General features: G+C 41.4%; 2 protein-coding genes across 2 annotated transcripts in view; one reads left to right on the forward strand and one right to left on the reverse strand.

The window, feature by feature from the left end:
* LOC139389815 (histone H2A.V) overlaps positions 1 to 13,061 on the reverse strand; it is a 257,719-nt gene extending 244,658 nt beyond the window's left edge. The window contains exon 1 of the mRNA XM_071136778.1: positions 13,050 to 13,061. The gene's annotated coding sequence lies outside the window, so the exon portion shown is untranslated. The remainder of the gene's footprint in view (positions 1 to 13,049) is intronic.
* LOC139389814 (frataxin) lies at positions 611 to 14,826 on the forward strand. Its single transcript, XM_071136777.1, has 6 exons — positions 611 to 1,007; positions 1,923 to 2,015; positions 2,482 to 2,570; positions 2,933 to 3,053; positions 10,566 to 10,663; positions 12,723 to 14,826. The coding sequence occupies exons 1-6, from the start codon at positions 891 to 893 to the stop codon at positions 12,859 to 12,861; spliced, it is 657 nt and encodes a 218-aa protein (XP_070992878.1). The 5' UTR covers positions 611 to 890; the 3' UTR covers positions 12,862 to 14,826.
* The last annotated feature ends 4,037 nt before the right edge of the window (positions 14,827 to 18,863 follow it).

Consider the following 18,863-nt stretch of genomic DNA (forward strand, 5'->3'; position numbering starts at 1 on the left):
ACAATCATTAAACAGCTGATGAAGCTCTCTTAGCCTATAGATCACATATTGCAAACAAATAATCTGAACTAAAAACTACAAACATTTTGGAATTTCTGTGCGACTGACAATCGCTAATCAATATCCAAAAACAGCACACATTTGATTTTCTGTGAACCTCCACATCATCTCTCTCATGTGGCACCAAATGTGATGGTTTATAGCAGGGGAAACGGTATTGCAGTAGTCTAGAGTGTGGTGCGGGAATAATGACAAATTAACCTGGGGAGTTTTGCGTTTACATTGTCTTGAAAAAGGACCACGGAATTAAAACGAACCGAACTCAGACCACCACTCGATATGGTCTCACATCGAGGGCTCTTTCGAGGGGTTTGAGTTATTTTGGAGTGTTCACGATGCACACAAAAAATATGCGAACCGCACTGAGTTCACCAAAATTGTCTGAAAGGAACCAAGTGTGAAAGCACCCTTTGATGCTTTTGGGAAACCGGGCCCTGCTATTTCGGTGCATACGGTAAGAAAGGAGAAAATTCTTTAATGTGCCATCCCACTCCAGCCTGGCAGGTGGCGGTAATGCGCCATAACGGTGTGGCCAAATAGGTTTAACACTAGTTACCATAGCCACAAAGTCAATATGGGTTATAATCACAAAAATGCTTGAAACAAATAGTTGCTTTTTGGTCATAAGTTAAGGATAAGGTTAAGCCTAAGTTTAGCAGTGTGTTAAGGTTAGGGTTAAAATCACATTTTAGGAAGAGACGTTGAAGAAATAGACTGGGTTCATGACTTTTTGGCTGTGGTAAACCGCCAAACAGACATGAGTAGAAGGTTCCCGAACAGACATAAACAATCAAGTTGATAACAAGATCAGCAGCACTGAAAGGCGAAAAATGCAGAGGTTATCCATTAAAAAACTATGTATTTATCAATTCATACGCGACCAGAGCTATAGACTACAGCAGAGAACGACGACATGTGTACAAGGGACCAGACATCTGTCTAATGAGGTAATGTCACGTTTGCCACGCCGCTAGTTATGTTTTGAAACATTGTGTAACAGCTAACGTTAGCGAGCAAGATTATAGCTGCCAAATAGATGGGCGATAATGAGAGATTTACTTTTGGCAAATCTGATTTAAACCTACCGTTTGTCTCGTTGGTTCGTCCTTATGCTGTTGGAAATTTCACATTTAAGACAAAATATCGATAAGAAAGTAAACTTACCGATTTTAAAGGTGCCACACAGGATTTGGGGTTGGGGTTGGGGGGGGGGGGGGGGGGGGGGGGGGGGGGGGGGGTTTAGTATTGTAATTTCATAAAATGTCCATAATATTTTCAGTAATAATGGAATAATAATAGTGTTTCACAGTGTTAAGTTACTTACCCCGCCAGTGTTGTGATATTCGCCTCATCATTTCCTAAGATTCTACACTGTTAGCTCAATTTAAGTTTAAATGAGAAAACAATCACTGAATAGTGAAGGGACTCATTGTGACATATTTAAATAGCTGCGAAATATATTTTCATTAACAAAAAAAATATTATATTTACAGCAGTTTGAAGTTGGTGGAACAAAACCGAAAGTAAGATTTGTTTTGAATGGCTTGTGCTTTTACTTTCGGTTTTGTTCCACCTGCTTCAAACTGCTGTAAATATTATACATTTTTGTTAATGAAAATATATTTTGCAGGTATTTATATATGTTACAATTACTCCCTTCACTATTCAGTGATTGTTTTCTCATATAAACAAAAATAATACTGTGAAACACTATTATTTCACGATTGCTGCAGATGTATGGACATTTTCTGAAATTACAATGTCCCCCAGAAATATAACACCTTTAAATATGTGGGTGTTGTTTATCACCTGAATCATGCATACATGATGCAATAACAGATATTGCCTTCTCTTATTTTCAGCACCCGGGAAACTCTCGCTGTCTGAGAACTCGGTCTGCACCAAATGACACATCTAAGCATGTGATCTCGAGGAGTGCCCCGAGTTCATCAAAGGTAAACGTACTTACTAGTTGGCAGAGTAAGATTCAACATTTTGTAACAGACAAGGGACATTCCTTTTTTATGACATGTTTTTAATGTAAATGTGCGTGGCATTGATTACACTTTGAAGGCCTCGCTACATTTCGTGACTAGGGAGAAGCTGGCCAGGTGTATATCATCTTGGGTAGTGGTCATCAACTCTGGTCCTGGAGAGCAACAGGGTGAGGGGGATTTTTGTTCCCGCCGACGCTAATAACACATGATTAAACTAACTAATCATCAAGCCAGTGGTTAAACAACTGTTGGTGATGCTGGGCAGGAACAAAAGCCTGCACACGCTGTGTAAGATCCAGTACCAGGGTTGGTGACTGTCAACTGTCTGATGCTCTAGGGAACTATGATAGCATACTGATAAAAAATGATTTGCCACAGAATTTTACTATGCAATGATATCACTACCTGTGTATTTCTGTCACAGTGGCTTGATAGCAGACCTGGAGGAGAACAGAGGAGAGTCCTACATGTTACTTCACCAGTACGTACAGAGGAAAACGCTGTTCATATAAGGTAAAGGTACTGTAGGAGACTAGAGGAGTGCTAGCAAAGTATAGTATCACCATCGATGACACATCCCATTTAATCTCTTGAGAAGCTCCTCGTGGCAACAGGAAGGATTTTGTAACTGCAGTATTAATCTCTACTACAATATGTAGGCCTACAGTAGGCTATATTCTATTTCCTTCACTTTGTGGATGGGCTAACTCACTTTGTGGATGGGATAACTCACTTTGTGGATGGGCTAACTCACTTTGTGGATGGGCTAACTCATTTTTTTCAATGGACATTCGGTTCTCATGTCAAATACAGTTCACATCAAATTCAGCCTCTGTTGACCCTCATTCTGACCCAGTGTGTTTATCCCTCTCCAGTGAGATCAGCGAGGCAGCCTATGAGAAACTGGCAGATGAGACTCTGGATTCGTTGGCTGACTACTTTGAGGATCTGATGGATGGACCACTAGCAGGGCCGGAGTTTGATGTTCTCTTTTCTGTAAGTACACACCACGTTGTCTTCTCTGTTAGTACACATCACGTTGTCTTCTCTGTTAGTACACACTACGTTGTCTTCTCTGTTAGTACACACCACGTTGTCTTCTCTGTTAGTGCACACCACGTTGTCTTCTCTGTCAGTGCACACCACGTTGTCTTCTCTGTCAGTACACACCACGTTGTCTTCTCTGTTAGTACACACCACGTTGTCTTCTCTGTTAGTGCACACCACGTTGTCTTCTCTGTTAGTGCACACCACGTTGTCTTCTCTGTTAGTGCACACCACGTTGTCTTCTCTGTTAGTGCACACCACGTTGTCTTCTCTGTTAGTGCACACCACGTTGTCTTCTCTGTTAGTGCACACCACGTTGTCTTCTCTGTAAGTGCACACCACGTTGTCTTCTCTGTCAGTACACACCACGTTGTCTTCTCTCTAAGTAGTAGGCTTCTGATTGTATACTAAATGTAAGATCATCTACTAAATGACAAAAATATGTTGTCTTCTATGTAAGTCCAGGGAAATACTGTACATACTGTACCAGTACCTCTCTGTTTCTGCACTCCTCTCGTTTGTACACTAGGGGTAGCTGTTGACTCACATGTCATTCCATTGGAAGTTTGACAATCCTATTTGCAGCATTTATCCTGAGTTCTTCATCAGAAAATAATATTTGTGAATAATGAGTAGTTCTTGGTCTGTGTGTCTGGTTGTGAATGATGAGTGTATGTCTATTAGGGATCCATTAGTCATTAGAGCTGTAGGATAGGATGGCGATGGTGCTGTTATGTGCAGGCCAATTACTTCATGAGGGCAAAGGTCACGGGAGGAAATAATGATTGTAGTGTCCTCAAATCATCAGACATGCCCAGGGCACTAAACACCACGTCAATACACTGATGGCTCTATGTGTGTGTGTGTCCATGGGAGTAAATTGGTCTGACATTATGGCAAAAAAAAAGTGTGTTCATGGTGATAATGAGCTGACCTCTTGACCTGGGTCAGTGCTGTACCAGACAGCTAGAGGATCTATTGATGCCCAGAGAACTGTCTGGCTGGCAGACTGCTGATGTGTGTTTGTCGGCATCACTGCTTCTAGGGGACATCTTGCCTCTACCAGTACAGTTTATGAGTCCACTGAGTGTGTTAAAGACAAGACAAGTGTTTCCAATACGTGAGGAAAGAGGTCGATGGAATTCAACCAAAACAATCATCACCCATGCGTCCACCCGTGGTGTAATAGATCCCGAATCTCCTCATTGACTGACATCAAAATTAGCTTACATTTAGGCTATTGTAAATATGTGTACTTGAGGTAAAAACCGGAGTATAATGCTGTATAGATGTCAACCCCAATAGATGTTCATGTTATCGTCACCAATCAACTGCAATAGTTAAAAATGACTGACTACCTCCATCTGTATGCTAGCAACGCTACCAGCTTATACGAATGGGAGTTAGCATTTAGCAAGCATTTTTCTAAACCCCAAAATTAAATTTTATAAATATAATGCAGCAAAAACAGCCACATACTGTATATCAATGTAAAATACCAAATAATGCATGCAGAGCAGAATTAGACCGATACCCTCTAATTAATTATCAAAACCCAAATAAGAGCTGTTCAATTCTACAACCACTTTAAAAGGAAGCGCTTTCTAAACCTTCCATAACAAAGCCATCACCTACAGAGCAGGTAGCCTAGTGGTTAGAACGTTGGGTCAGTAATGAAAATGTCAAAGTCCAGAGCTGACGAGGTAAAAATCTGTCGTTCTGCCCCTGAACAAGGCAGTTGACCCACTGTTCCCCGGGGGCACCGAAGATGTGGATGTTGTTTATGTCAGCCCCCTGCACCTCTCTGATTCAGAGGGGTTAAATGTGGAAGACACATTTCAGTTGAAGGCATTCAGTTGTACAACTGACTAGGTATCCACCTTTCCCTTACAGAGAAATGAACCTGGAGAAGAGCCCCCTAAACAAGCTGGTCCTGGGGCTCTGTTCATGAACAATAAACAGACCCCACAGAGCCCCAGGACAGCAACACAATTAGACCCAACCAAATAATGAGAGAAAAATGTATAATTACTTGACACATTGAAAATAATTGACCAAAAACATAGAAAACTGGAAACCTATTTGGCCCTAAACAGAGAATACACAGTGGCAAAATACCTGACCACTGTGACTGACTCAACATTCAGGAAAGCTTTGACTATGTACAGACTCAGTGAGCCTTGCTATTGAGAGAGCCTGCCATAAGTAGACCTGGCTCTCGAGAAGACCGGCACTGCCCACAAAATTAGGTGGAAACTGAGCTGCACTTCCTGCCAAATGTATGACCGTATTCGAGACGCATATTTCTCAGATTACACAGACCCACAATTTGAAAACAAATACAATTTTGATAAACTCCCATATCTACTGGGTGAAATACCACAGTGTGCCATCACAGCAGCAAGATTTGTAACCTGTTGCCACAAGAAAAGGGCAACCAGTGAAGAACACACACCATTGTAAATACAACCCATATTTACAGTGCAATCAGAAAGTATTCAGACCCCTTGACTTATTCCACATTTTGTTACGTTACAGTCTTATTCTAAAATGGATTCAATTGTTTTTTCCCTTCATCAATCTACACCCAATACCCCATAATAACAAAGCAAAAACAGGTTTTTAGACATTTTTGCAATTGTATAAAAAATATTAAATGATATAACATTTACATAAGTACTCAGACCCTTTACTCAGTACTTTGTTGAAGCACCTGTGACAGCAATTACAGCCTCGAGTCTTCTTGGATATGATGCTACAAGCTTGGCACATCTGTATTTGGGGAGTTCCTCCCATTCTTCCCTGCAGATCCTCTCAAGCTCTGTCAGGTTGGATGGGGAATGTCGCTGCACAGCTATTTTCAGGTCTCTCCAGAGATGTTTGATCGGGATCAAGTCCAGACTCTGGCCGGGCCACTCAAGGACATTCAGATACTTGTCCCGAAGCCACTTCTGTGTTGTCTTTGCTGTGTGCTTAGGGTCGTTGTCCTGTTGGAAAGTGAACCTTCGCCCCAGTCTGAGGTCCTGAGCGCTCTGGAGCAGGTTCTCTCTCTGTACTTTGCTCTGTTCATCTTTCCCTCGATCCAGACTAGTCTCCCAGTCCCTGCCGCTGAAAAACATCCCCACAGCATGGTGCTGCCACCAACATGCTTCACTGTAGGGATGGTGCCAGGTTTCCTCCAGACGTGACACTTTGCATTCAGGCCAAAGAGTTCAATCTTGGTTTCATCAGACCAGAGAATCTTGTTTCTCACAGTCAGTCCTTTAGGTGCCTTTTGGCAAACTCTAAGCGGGCTGTCGTGTGCCTTTTACTGAGGAGTGGCTTCCTTCTGGCCTCTATCATAAAGGTCTGATTGGTGGAGTGCTGCAGAGATGGGAGAACCTTCCAGAAGGACAAACATCTCCACGAGGAACTCTGGAGTTCTGTCAGAGTTACCATCGGGTTCTTGGTAACCTCCCTTACCAAGTCCCTTCTCCCCTGATTGCTCAGTTTGGCAGGGCGGCCAGCTCTAGGAAGAGTCTTGGTGGTTCCAAACTTCCATTTAAGAATGTTGGAGGCCACTATGTTGTTGGGGACCTTCAACACTGTAGAAATGTTTTGGTACCCTTCCCCAGATCTGTGCCTCGACACAATCCTGTCTCAGAGCTTTACGGACAATCCCTTCGACCTCATGGCTTGGTGTTTGCTGTGTTTTTGCTGTGTATACTGTAAACTGTTTGACCTCATACATACAGGTGTGTCTTTCCAAATCATATCAAATCAGTGGAATTTACCACAGGTGGACACCAATCGAGTTGTAGAAACATCAAGGATGAATGGAAACAGGATGCACCTGAGCTCAATTTACAGTCACATAGTAAATGGTCTTTGTCATTATGGGGTAATGTGTGTTTAAATTTTTTTTTGTGTTTGTATATATTTTATTTTAGAATAAGGCTGTAACGTAACAATGTGGACAAGGGGTCTGAATACTTTCCGAATGCCCTGTATGTAGATGTATTTGTCCTTTTGTACATAGACACTTTTGTGAGTGTAATGTTTACTGTTCAGTTTTGGTTATTTCAGTTTTGATCTATTTCACTTGGGGAGGGGGGAGGGGGTGTGTATGCTCTGGAGAGGACAAACACAGCTGTGGGACTGACAGGCATGCAGTCCAGTGTCTGACAATGTAGACATTGAGCTGGTGTTAGGAGACAGCCTAACAGGCAATTCACACTCACTCCCAGTCTCCTCCTAACACCGGCTCACTGGCTACGTTGTCACACACTGGACTGCATGCCTGTCAGTCCCACAGCTGTGCTTGTTGGCACTGTTAGATTTCCTCTGGGATAAATCCTCCACAAATATCTATAGTCCTCTTTCTTTCTCACTCTCTCTCATTCCGTCCTCCCCAGCACAGCGCTCTATCTCTCTCCTGTGAGGAGGTCATTTAATAGTATGGTTTTCAATTACCATTTGAACATTTTTATAAAATCCAGCAATTTGTTTGGGTTGGGGGTACCCAGGGTCTGTGGGAGTGCGTGCTAAGCCACTGCTTATAACTAAATATGAGTTATGTATAACTATAAGAAATCTAAGATAAATTATATCCAGCTCAGGGCTCCAGCTATGCATTGGTTTGAGAAATTTCTAGCTAAGTGGCTTGATGTCAACATCAAGCATCTTGGTTACAGCAGAGTCCTTCTAGTCTGAGTACCAGTCTCTTTAGCTAACATTCCACTGCTTGTCGTCTTGGTTACAGCTGAGCCATTCTAGCCTGAGTACCAGTCTCTTTAGCTAACATTCCACTGCTTGTCGTCTTGGTTACAGCTGAGCCATTCTAGCCTGAGTACCAGTCTCTTTAGTTAACATTCCACTGCTTGTCGTCTTGGTTACAGCAGAGCCATTCTAGCCTGAGTACCAGTCTCTTTAGTTAACATTCCACTGCTTGTCATGTGCCAAAGAGACTAGCCTTTCTGCCGTCTTCAAATATGAACATTTTATCATTCGATATCCCTCACAGCTATCCTCAAATCACAACGATTATCTAGAGACATGCAATCCCCTCCTGGATCAAGGTCCCTGTTGCCAATAGGTTGGTGCGTAGAAAGAAGGAAACTAACCCCTCGTACTGAGTGTACACACTAACCCCTCGTACTGAGTGTACACACTAACCCCTCGTACTGAGTGTACACACTCCGTATGAGTGATTTTAATAATTTAAAAAAATCATTAAAACATTTAAAGTTAAACATTTTAGGTAAAACAATACTAAATATTGTCACGTCACCAAATAATTGATTAAAACACACTGTTTTGCAATGAAGGTCTACAGTAGCCTCAACAGCACTCTGTAGGGTAGAACCATGGTGTAGCCGGAGGACAGCTAGCTTCCGTCCTCCTCTGGGTACATTGACAGTAATTATGACAACTTCCAGAGGACGCCCTCCAGCCTATCAGAGCTCTTTGCAACATGAACTGACATGTTGTCCACCCAAACATAGGATCAGATAATTTAATCTAGTACTGAAAACATAAGCTACAGCTAGCTAGCACTGTGTAACTACTTACTAGACTGTACACTAACTTTACTGCACGATTGTAGCGGGTTTACTAACGTGTTCTATTAGCTATGCTGAGTATTACGGTACTTCAGCTAAAAAGGTGACAACAATGTAGGCTGGTCACATACAGCTGTTGTATTGTGAATTGAAGTCCACAAGGGAAGAGAAGGAATACAACGTGGCGGTTATGAGAGTGAATTCTGTTTACTTGTGATCAGGGGTGCATTCATTCCTCCGATTCTGTTAGAAAAAGAAAAAAAACATGACTTAAACGGTAGCAAACGGATCAAAACAGGGATAAACATACCTGGATTTGTCCAATAGAAACTCTCGTTTGCAACTGTTGCACTAATGATTACACCCTATATCAGCTAGATGCAGGCAAGAGTGTGCAAGGCGCTATTGAATGTCACTGTCACCTCACATGTCTCTCAAACTGTGTTTACCTACATTGTAATCTTTCATTCTTAGGCTAGGTTGTAGCACCATCATGATGGGTATAGGGACAATTCAAGTATCATGTAGTAGCTTAAACCTATCGATGCTACATTGAGCTGGATGAATGGAATATGAATAACAGTCATCCAACATGCTGTAATAGAAGTAAGGCCGTGCTCATGAAACAAATGATGGTCCTCCTTCATCTTGAACAGCCACTGACCGCCACTGTTGTCACGCAGCACTTGAATTCAATTACTATAGATGGTGTGTTTGACCAGGATGACATCACAATGCTCTTCCTCTCATCCTTGAAAGAGGAGGCCATTTGAAGGGCTTTACAGTAGAGTACAATATCCCTGACGTGTCACTATGGAATCTTCAACAGCCCGTTCTGGAATCCTCTCTCATGGAATCCTTCATGCTCCATTATAGAATGCAGTCCACCACCCTCTCTGTAACCCCCATAGAAATAGGATTATTTCTACCATGACAACCCAGACACACAACACTCTGTTTAATCTCCTTAATGAGTGGGACATATTCATTAACGCCTGTTAATGAGCCAATAGTGCAGTGCTGCAGCCTAGAGGTCAACGCTGGCCTGGGGAGAGGAGAGGATGGATTTTGAAAGAGGAAATGAGAGGAGGGATTTGGAGACAGAAGGGTGAGAAGGATGTAGAGGAATGGGAAAATTATATATTTTAGAGGAAGAGCAGAGTAGTGGTGAAGGGAGGAGATGGAAGAGAGGGTTGTGGCTGTGCAAATCCCATCAAACAGCAGTGGCATTAATTTAAAGAAATATAACCTAATTTAAGCAGTGAGGCGTGTGTGTGTGTGTGTGTGTGTGTGTGTGTGTGCAGAGCAGTTACTGGAACTCCTGTGATTATTTCAGGATTTGTAGCGTTCAGACGCTGTCCTGGCAGGCTGCCGCCGTGTTAGATTGGACAACGGTGTTGCTGCTGTATATCTGCCAGCCACGCTCTGCATCCTGTCTGGCTGAATAACCAATATGTACATGCTGCTACAGTAGGTAGACTGACGAAGCAGTGGTCAGGTATCTGAGGGATTTTTATTTTTATTTTACCTTTATTTAACTAGGCAAGTCAGTTAAGAACAAAACCTTATTTTCAATGATGGCCTAGGAACAGTGGGTTAACTGTCAGCTCAGGGATTTGAACTTGCAACCTTCCGGTTACTAGTCCAACGCTCTAACCACTAGGCTACCTTGCTGATGACTTGTCTTGTAGACTATCGTCCTGTCCAGGGGGTGTACAGTACTTCTGTTGCCTCATGCCACAGAAGCGGCAGGTGATAGGCTCCTGCCCTATGCGTCATTCTAGATCAGACAAGGCTTACTTGCATATACTATATTGTCTTTAGAATAAGTTAGAGAACGAATGAGTCATAGATATTAAGTCAAATTTTAACAGTTTAAAAAAACAAACACATTTTTATTCTCTTTCTCCCTCCCTCCCAGAGTGGTGTGTTGACAGTGAAGGTGGGCGGAGACCATGGGACATACGTCATCAACAAACAGACTCCTAACAAACAGATCTGGCTATCATCTCCTACCAGGTCTGTGTTTGTGAAATTGGACAGAACGGTTATTTCTGCTGTGTACAACGCTTGATTGAATTGATTTGGTAGTTCAAATACATATACAAGCCCCTCCATTACATATTTTGATGTACTTTTTATTTAATATATTACATTTTTATTTACACTGACAAAAAAATATATAAACTCAACATGTAAAGTGTTGGTCCCATGTTTCATGAGCGGAAATAAATCAGTTTTTTTTATTTGATTTCACCTTGTTTAACTAGGCAAGATTTATTTACAATGACGGCCTACCAAAAGGCCTCCTGTGGGGACGGGGGCTGGGATTTAAAATAAAAATCTGGGACAAAACACACATGACAAGAGACACCACAACACTACATAAAGAGAAACCTAAGATGACAACACAGCATAGCAGCAACACATGACAATACAACATGGCAGCAGCACAACATGGTACAAACATTATTGGGCACAGACAACAGCACAAAGGGCAAGAAGGTAGAGACAACAATACATCACGCAAAGTAGCCACAACTGTCAGTAAGAGTGTCCATGATTGAGTCTTTGAATGGAGAGATTGAGATAAAACTGTCCAGTTTGAGTGTTTGTTGCAGCTCGTTCCAGTCGCTTGCTGCAGCAAACTGAAAAGAGGAGTGACCCAGGGATGTGTGTGCCGTGGGGACCTTTAACAGAATGTGACTGGCAGAACGGGTGTTGTATGTGGAGGATGAGGACTGCAGTAGATATCTCAGATAGGGGGGGAGTGAGGCCTAAGATCAAATCAAATTTATTTATATAGCCCTTCATACATCAGCTGATATCTCCAAAGTGCTGTACAGAAACCCAGCCTAAAACCCCAAACAGCAAGCAATGCAGGTGTAGAAGCACCCTAAGAGGGTTTTATATTTAAGCATCAACCAGTGGGTCTAGCGACAGGCACACAGACATGACCAGTTAACAGAGGAGTATAGAGTGCTGAAAAGAAATAAAAGATCCCAGACATTTTTCATATGCACAATAAGCTTATTTCTCTCAAATTTGTTTACTTCCCTGTTATTGAGGATTTATTATTTGCCAAGATAACCCATCCAACTGACAGGTGTGGCATATCAAGAAGCTCATTAAACAGCATGATCGTTACACAGGTACACCTTGTGCTGGGGACAATAAGGCCACTCTAAAATTTGCAGTTTTGTCACCCAACACAATGCCACAGATGTCTCAGGTTTTTAGAGAGCGAGCAATTGGCATGCTGGAATGTCCACCAGAGCTGTTGCTAGAGAGAATTGAATATTCCTTTCTCTATCATAAGCTGCCTTCAACGTCGTTTTTGAGAATTGTCCAACCGGTCTCCCAACCGCAGACCATGTGTATGGCGTCGTGTGGGCGAGCTCTTGTGAACAGTTTGCAATATGGTGAGGTTATGGTATGGGCAGGCATAAGCTACGGACAAAAAAAACACAATTGCATTTTATCGATGGCAATTTGAATGCACAGACATACCGTGACGAGATTCTGAGACCCATTTTTTAAGGGTGACCAACAGATGCATATCTGTATTCCCAGTCATGTGAAATCCATAGATCAGGACCTAATTTATTTATTTCAATTGACTGATTTCCTTCTATAAACTGTAACTCAGTAAAAGCTTTGAAATTGTTGCATGTTGCCTTTATATTTTTGCTCAGTATAATATGTTACATAGGTTTATGTACATTTGATTGAAAATAGTTCAGACATTTATGTGCTAGTAAATGTTTGACCAGTCAGTTCATCGCTATTTACGTGTTTTTCATAGATATTTAGGTGTTGTTCATAGATATTTAGGTGTTGTTCATAGATATTTAGGTGTTGTTCATAGATATTTAGGTGTTGTTCATAGATATTTAGGTGTTGTTCATAGATATTTAGGTGTTGTTCATAGATATTTAGGTGTTGTTCATAGATATTTAGGTGTTGTTCATAGATATTTAGGTGTTGTTCATAGCTATTTAGGTGTTTTTCACAGTGATTTAGCTGTTTTCAACCCAAGCCTGATATCCCCCTCTCTGTGCCTCTCTCTGTCCTCCAGTGGTCCGAAGCGTTACGACTGGACAGGAGAGCGCTGGGTCTACTACCACGACGGCATGGCTCTCCACCAGCTACTCTCTAGAGAGTTCTCTATCATCTACAACATGAACCTGGACCTGACCACACTAGTACACTCCTGACCTGGGCCACGTCCCAATTCCCTATAGAGCCAAAGGTAGTGCACTATATAGGAAATAGGGTACCACCTCCGATGTCTGTCCCATCTTGTCCATTCTCCTACACAGCATACTACATCCATGTACTTAATCACAGGTCTGGGGGAAAAAAAGTTAAACATCTTGTGTGCCCAGATTTCAAGTTAGGATTCAGCTCGGAAACAGAACCAAATGGATTTATGCACCAATACCACTAAAATACCATAACGTTCATATAAGTCTGTGATTATAATATAGAGGACATTAATTGTATACATCGATGATACAGTGTTTTATTTGTGTGACTGTGTATGTGAATACACACGTGAACGGAGGTGTCGGTCTTGTCTGTAACTGAAGGAAAACGTTGCAGTTGGTTATGTTCTCGTTACAACTGAAGTTCCTTCCTGATTCCTCCTTCAGGTTTGGAGTTTACCTCTATTCATTTCTAAACAAGTACCATCGTATTGTGATCAAACATGTCTAATTGAGCAGTTATAACCTGTTATGATAAACCTGTTGGGACCTATTGAGAAACACCATCATTAATGAACAGCTTGTTTCTTTTTCAAATAAAGATGGCTAGTTAAACATGATATAGCCATTATAAACAACAGACACATGCAACCACTCTTATTTCAATGGAAATTAGTCCAAACCCAGGATTCATTATTCTGTTTCCCTCAATTTTATCCAGGATAAAAAAAAATAAAAAAAAAGATTTTGTTTTAATGGTCGAGCCAAACACAGCTAAAACCATAGAAAATTAGTTTCTACAATGAGGATCCCGTTCCAGTCAATGTTCTGTGATGGATGGACCGGCGGCCATGTTGAGTGTTCCCGTGAGTGATCCTGTCACATTGCTATGGTCTGAAGGGCATTGCTCCAGTCATTCTACCTCTATGGCTAAAACAGACGTTAGTGGGCATCTCTCTGATGTCTTATTTCTCCAAAACTAAATATTGTGTTTGATTCACACAATAGAGCTGGACTGGTCTGGCCTGGATATGTATCCACCATAGTTTCTGGAACTATGCTGGAAAGGACAGTACGGAAATAAGATATCCAAGCCAGCACACCACTGTTAAGGTCGGTCCTATAGTGTGCCTTTTCAATTAGTCCATGGACATCAGGCATTAGACTGATCAGTGGTCAGTGTCTGGTGATGTTCCTGGGCTACAGACCGTTTTGGATGCATAGTAGACAGGGATTACTTTTAGAGAGTAAGAGTTCTTCCTCTAGACTGACTCTGTATCAGTGGTGGAGCTCTGCTCTTTTCTCATTCACTGCTGGGAGATCTCAGTCCTGATGGGCCAACGGGCCTGTGTGGAACTGTGGAGAGAAACATATTTATAGTGGAATGTTCTGGAGGGACAGATACTGTCAGAACAACAGTCATACTGTCAGAGAGTTCAGATTTAAGTACATCGATAGGGAGCTAACTGAGTCAATGGTTTATGGTGAGCCAGGATAATATTTCTGCCGTTCTCCATTGTTTGAAAAGTTAAATTCTCCTCGGGAATCGTCTGCGTTCACGGTCAAATTCTATTCTGGGAGTTTCAGGTATGAATTTGTTGAAATGTATGTATCTTTGTTTTATAATTTAATACCTGTAAATAAGTTAAAGCCAGTGTTTTCAACAAACACCTGGAATAGCCAGCCAAATAGAAAAAGTAGCCAGTAGCCTCCCCAGGCAGGGTCCTTCTAATGCCTTGATTCCATCCGAAATACAAATGTACCACCCAGATTGGAATTAGTTGAGGTATTGTGTGTAGAAGGACATGACTTTACAGTTTTAATTAGTGAAAATGTATAAATTAAGTTTATTGTTGTTTTGGATATCATCTAGGCCTGATCAGGACTATTTTCTAAATACAATAACATTAAACCTTTTTAACATTTAACCTGTCTTCTCTTGCAATAAAGATCTTATTTAGTGTTTTACTGCAAGATATGAATTTTCCAAATGTTTGATGTTTGTTCTTCAAAACAGAACAAGTATTTAAATAGCCCACGACCCACGTTATCTTGAAAAAGAAAAGACTCGTGGCTGCTATATGAAACACGCTAAAGAAAATCAATGAAAGTCCCAGAACAATACTAAGGCTGGATTTTGCCTCATTGTTACCACTTAGACTACATTACATGGGACGTGCAAAATTCTGCACTTTATGCTGACATTATTACAAGGAGCACATTCAGGGCTTTATACTGACATTATTACAAGGAGCACGTTCAGGGCTTTATGCTGACATTATTAAAAGGAGCACATTCAGGGCTTTATGCTGACATTATTACAAGGAGCAAATTCAGGACTTTATGCTGACATTATTACAAGGAGCACATTCAGGGCTTTATGCTGACATTGTTACAAGGAGCACATTCAGGGCTTTATGCTGACATTATTACAAGGAGCACATTCAGGGCTTTATGCTGACATTATTACAAGGAGCACATTCAGGACTTTATGCTGACATTATTACAAGGAGCACATTCAGGGCTTTATGCTGACATTATTACAAGGAGCACATTCAGGGCTTTATGCTGACATTACAAGGAGCACATTCAGGGCTTTATGCTGACATTATTACAAGGAGCACATTCAGGGCTTTATGCTGACATTATTACAAGGAGCACATTCAGGTACTATTGTTGCTCGTGAGGAATGGCCATAACTAGGGTCTGAGTTTTGGTGTCGTCTGGAAAAGGGGGTTGGATTTTTATACTATTTAAAAACTCTAAAAAGTTAATTGGAGAACAGCAATAACAAGAAAGAATGACCCCAGCCATTATCACATTGGTTTCTGTTGCTTCATTCCTCTCAGTCCATCTACAAAACATATTAGCTAAACAATTAGCCACTACACATGAACTCAGCACCAGGATTAATAACTATAATTGAATACGTACAGAAGCAGAAAAAGTATTGTATTAACAAAAAGTAAAGAAATTAGTTTACTTTACAGATTTTTTGTTGTTGCAGTTTTACAGGAAATGTTCTGAAATTCTACAAAATGTTTCCATTACTTATGTTATGATATCTGACTGGGAGTAACTAACAAAATCAAGCGGGGCCCCCTGGAGCTCAGGGCCCCTGGGCACTTGTCCTGCGTGCCTGGTCGGTAATTCGGCCATGATTAGATAGCTGACTAGACTGAATAGACCAATCTAAAACATTTTAAATGACATGGGATAATTGAGTCACTGTCACTGATTGACATACACTGATTGTACAAAACATTAGGAACACCTTTCCAATATTGTATTTCAACCCCCCCCCCCCCCCCCCCCCGCCCCCTCAGAACAGCCTCAATTCGTCAGGTCATAGACTCTACAAGGTGTCGTTCCACAGGGATACTGGCCCGTGTTGACTCCACTGCTTCCCACAGTTGTGTCAAGTTGTCTGGATGTTATTTGGGTGGTGGATCATTCTTGAAACACACGGGAAGCTGTTGAGCGTGGAAAAACCCAGGTGCGCCTGGGACCTACTACCCTACCCCGTTCAAAGGCAGCAGCTACTCTTCCTGGGGTTTATTATGGATTCCCATTATTTCCTGCTAAGGCAGCAGCTACTCTTCCTGGGGTTTATTATGGAACCCCATTAGTTCCTGCCAAAGCAGCAGCTATTCATCCTGGGGTTTATTATGGATTCCCATTATTTCCTGCTAAGGCAGCAGCTACTCTTCCTGGGGTTTATTATGGAACCCCATTAGTTCCTGCCAAAGCAGCAGCTATTCTTCCTGGGGTTTATTATGGATTCCCATTATTTCCTGCTAAGGCAGCAGCTATTCTTCCTGGGGTTTATTATGGATTCCCATCATTTCCTGCCAAAGCAGCAGCTATTCTTCCTGGGGTTTATTATGGATTCCCATTATTTCCTGCTAAGGCAGCAGCTATTCTTCCTGGGGTTTATTATGGATTCCCATTATTTCCTGCCAAAGCAGCAGCTATTCTTCCTGGGGTACAGCCAAATTAAGGCAGTTATACATTTTAAAAACATTACAATACATTAATTTCAGGGTTTTTTTCACAACATATTAAGTGTGTGCCCTCAGGCCTCTACTCTACTACCACATATCTATAACACACAATCCATGTGTACATATGTGTATAGTGGGTATGTTATTGTGTGCTTGTATGCATGTGTCTGTTCCTATGTTTGTGTTGCTTCACAGTCCCCGCTGTTCCATAAGGTGTATTTTTATCAGTTTTCAAAAAATCTAATTCTACTTCTTGCATCAGTTACTTGATGTGGAATAGAGTTTCATGTAGTCATGGCTCTATGTAGTACTGTGCGCTTCCCATAGTCTGTTCTGGACTTGGGGACTGTGAAGAGACCTCTGGTGGCATGTCTTGTGGGGTATGCATGGGTGTCCGAGCTGTGTGCCAGTAGTTCAAACAGACAGCATTCGGTTCATTCAACATGTCAATACCTCTCAGAAATACAAGTAGTGATAAAGTCAATCTCTCCTCTCCTTTGAGCCAGGAGAGATTGACATGCATATTATTAAATGTTAGCTCTCTGTGAACATCCAAGGGCCAGCCGTGCTGCCCTGTTCTGAACCAATTGAAATTTTTCTAAAAACTGTAGCCCAGGTGCGACAAAAGTAGGACCTGCCTTGTTGATAGTGCTGTTAAGAATGCAGAGCAGCGCTTTATTATAGACAAACTTCTCCCCTTCCTCGCTACTGTTGTATCAATATGTTTTGACCATGACAGTTTGCAATCCAGGGTTACTCCAAGCAGTTTAGTCTCCTCAACTTGCTCAATTTCCACATTATTCATTACAAGATTTAGTTGAAGTTTAGGGTTTAGTAGTGACTGATTTGTCCCAAATAAAGTGCTTTTAGTTTTTGAAATATTTAAGACTAACTTATTCCTTGCTATCCATTCTGAAACTAACTGCAGCTCTTTGTTAAGTGTTGCTGTCATTTCAGTTGCCGTGGTAGCTGACGTGTATAGTGTTGAGTCGTCCGCAGCTGACGTGTATAGTGTTGAGTCGTCCGCATACATAGACACTCTGGCTTTACTCAAAGCCGGTAGCATGTTGATGGTATAGATTGAAAGGGGCCTAGACAGCTGCCCTGGGGAATTCCTGATTCTACCTGGATTTTGCTGGAGAGACTTCCATTAAAGAACACCCTCTGAGTTCTGTTAGACAGGTAACTCTTTATCAACAATATAGCAGGGGGTGTAAAGACATAACACATGAGTTTTCCAGCCAGAGAGTATGATCGATAATGTCAAAAGCCACACTGAAAACACAGCCCCCACAATCTTTGTACCATCAATTTCTCTCAGCCAATCATCAGTCATTTGTGTAATTGCTGTGCTTGTTGAATGTCCTTCCCCATAAGCATGCTGAAAGTCTGTTGTCAATTTGTTTACTGTAAAATAGCATTGTATCTGGTCAAACACAATATTTTCAAAAAGTTTACAAAGGGTTGGTAACAGGCTGATTGGGTGGCTGTTTGAGCCAGTTAAGGGGGCTTTACTATTGTTAGATAGGGGAATAACTTTTGCTTCCCTCCAGGTCTGAGAGCACACACTTTCTAGTAGGCTTAAATTGAATATATGAATGGCAATATCGTCCCCTATTATCCTAAGTAATTTTCCATCCAAGTTGTCAGACCCCAGTGACTCATTGGTGATAGACAACAATAATTGTTTCACCTCTTCCACACTTACTTTACGGAATTCAAAATTACAATGCTTGTCTTTTATAATTTGGTCAGATATACTTGGATGTGTAGTGTCAGCGTTTGTTGCTGGCTAAATTTGCTAATCTTGCAAATGAAAAAATCATAAACGTAGTTGCCAATATCAGTGGGTGAATGAGTCATCTGATTCAATGAATGAGGGAACAGAGTTTTCCTTTTTGCCCAAAATTTCATTTAAGGTGCTCCAAAGCTTTTTACTGTCATTCTTTGTGATTTATCTTTTGTTTCATAGTGTAATTCCTCTTCTTTTCTATTCTTCCTCTTCAG

This window comes from Oncorhynchus clarkii, chromosome 30, assembly GCF_045791955.1.
Source record: "Oncorhynchus clarkii lewisi isolate Uvic-CL-2024 chromosome 30, UVic_Ocla_1.0, whole genome shotgun sequence".
NCBI classification, from domain to species: domain Eukaryota; kingdom Metazoa; phylum Chordata; class Actinopteri; order Salmoniformes; family Salmonidae; genus Oncorhynchus; species Oncorhynchus clarkii.

Bases quoted from the DNA above. Each gene is read 5' to 3' on its own strand.
- LOC139389814 (XM_071136777.1), top strand. From the start codon at position 891: ATGCAGAGGTTATCCATTAAAAAACTATGTATTTATCAATTCATACGC. The intron at 2,016-2,481 runs GTAAACGTACTT...TTTCTGTCACAG, and splicing joins GTGCCCCGAGTTCATCAAAG to TGGCTTGATAGCAGACCTGG. The intron at 3,054-10,565 runs GTAAGTACACAC...CCTCCCTCCCAG, and splicing joins AGTTTGATGTTCTCTTTTCT to AGTGGTGTGTTGACAGTGAA.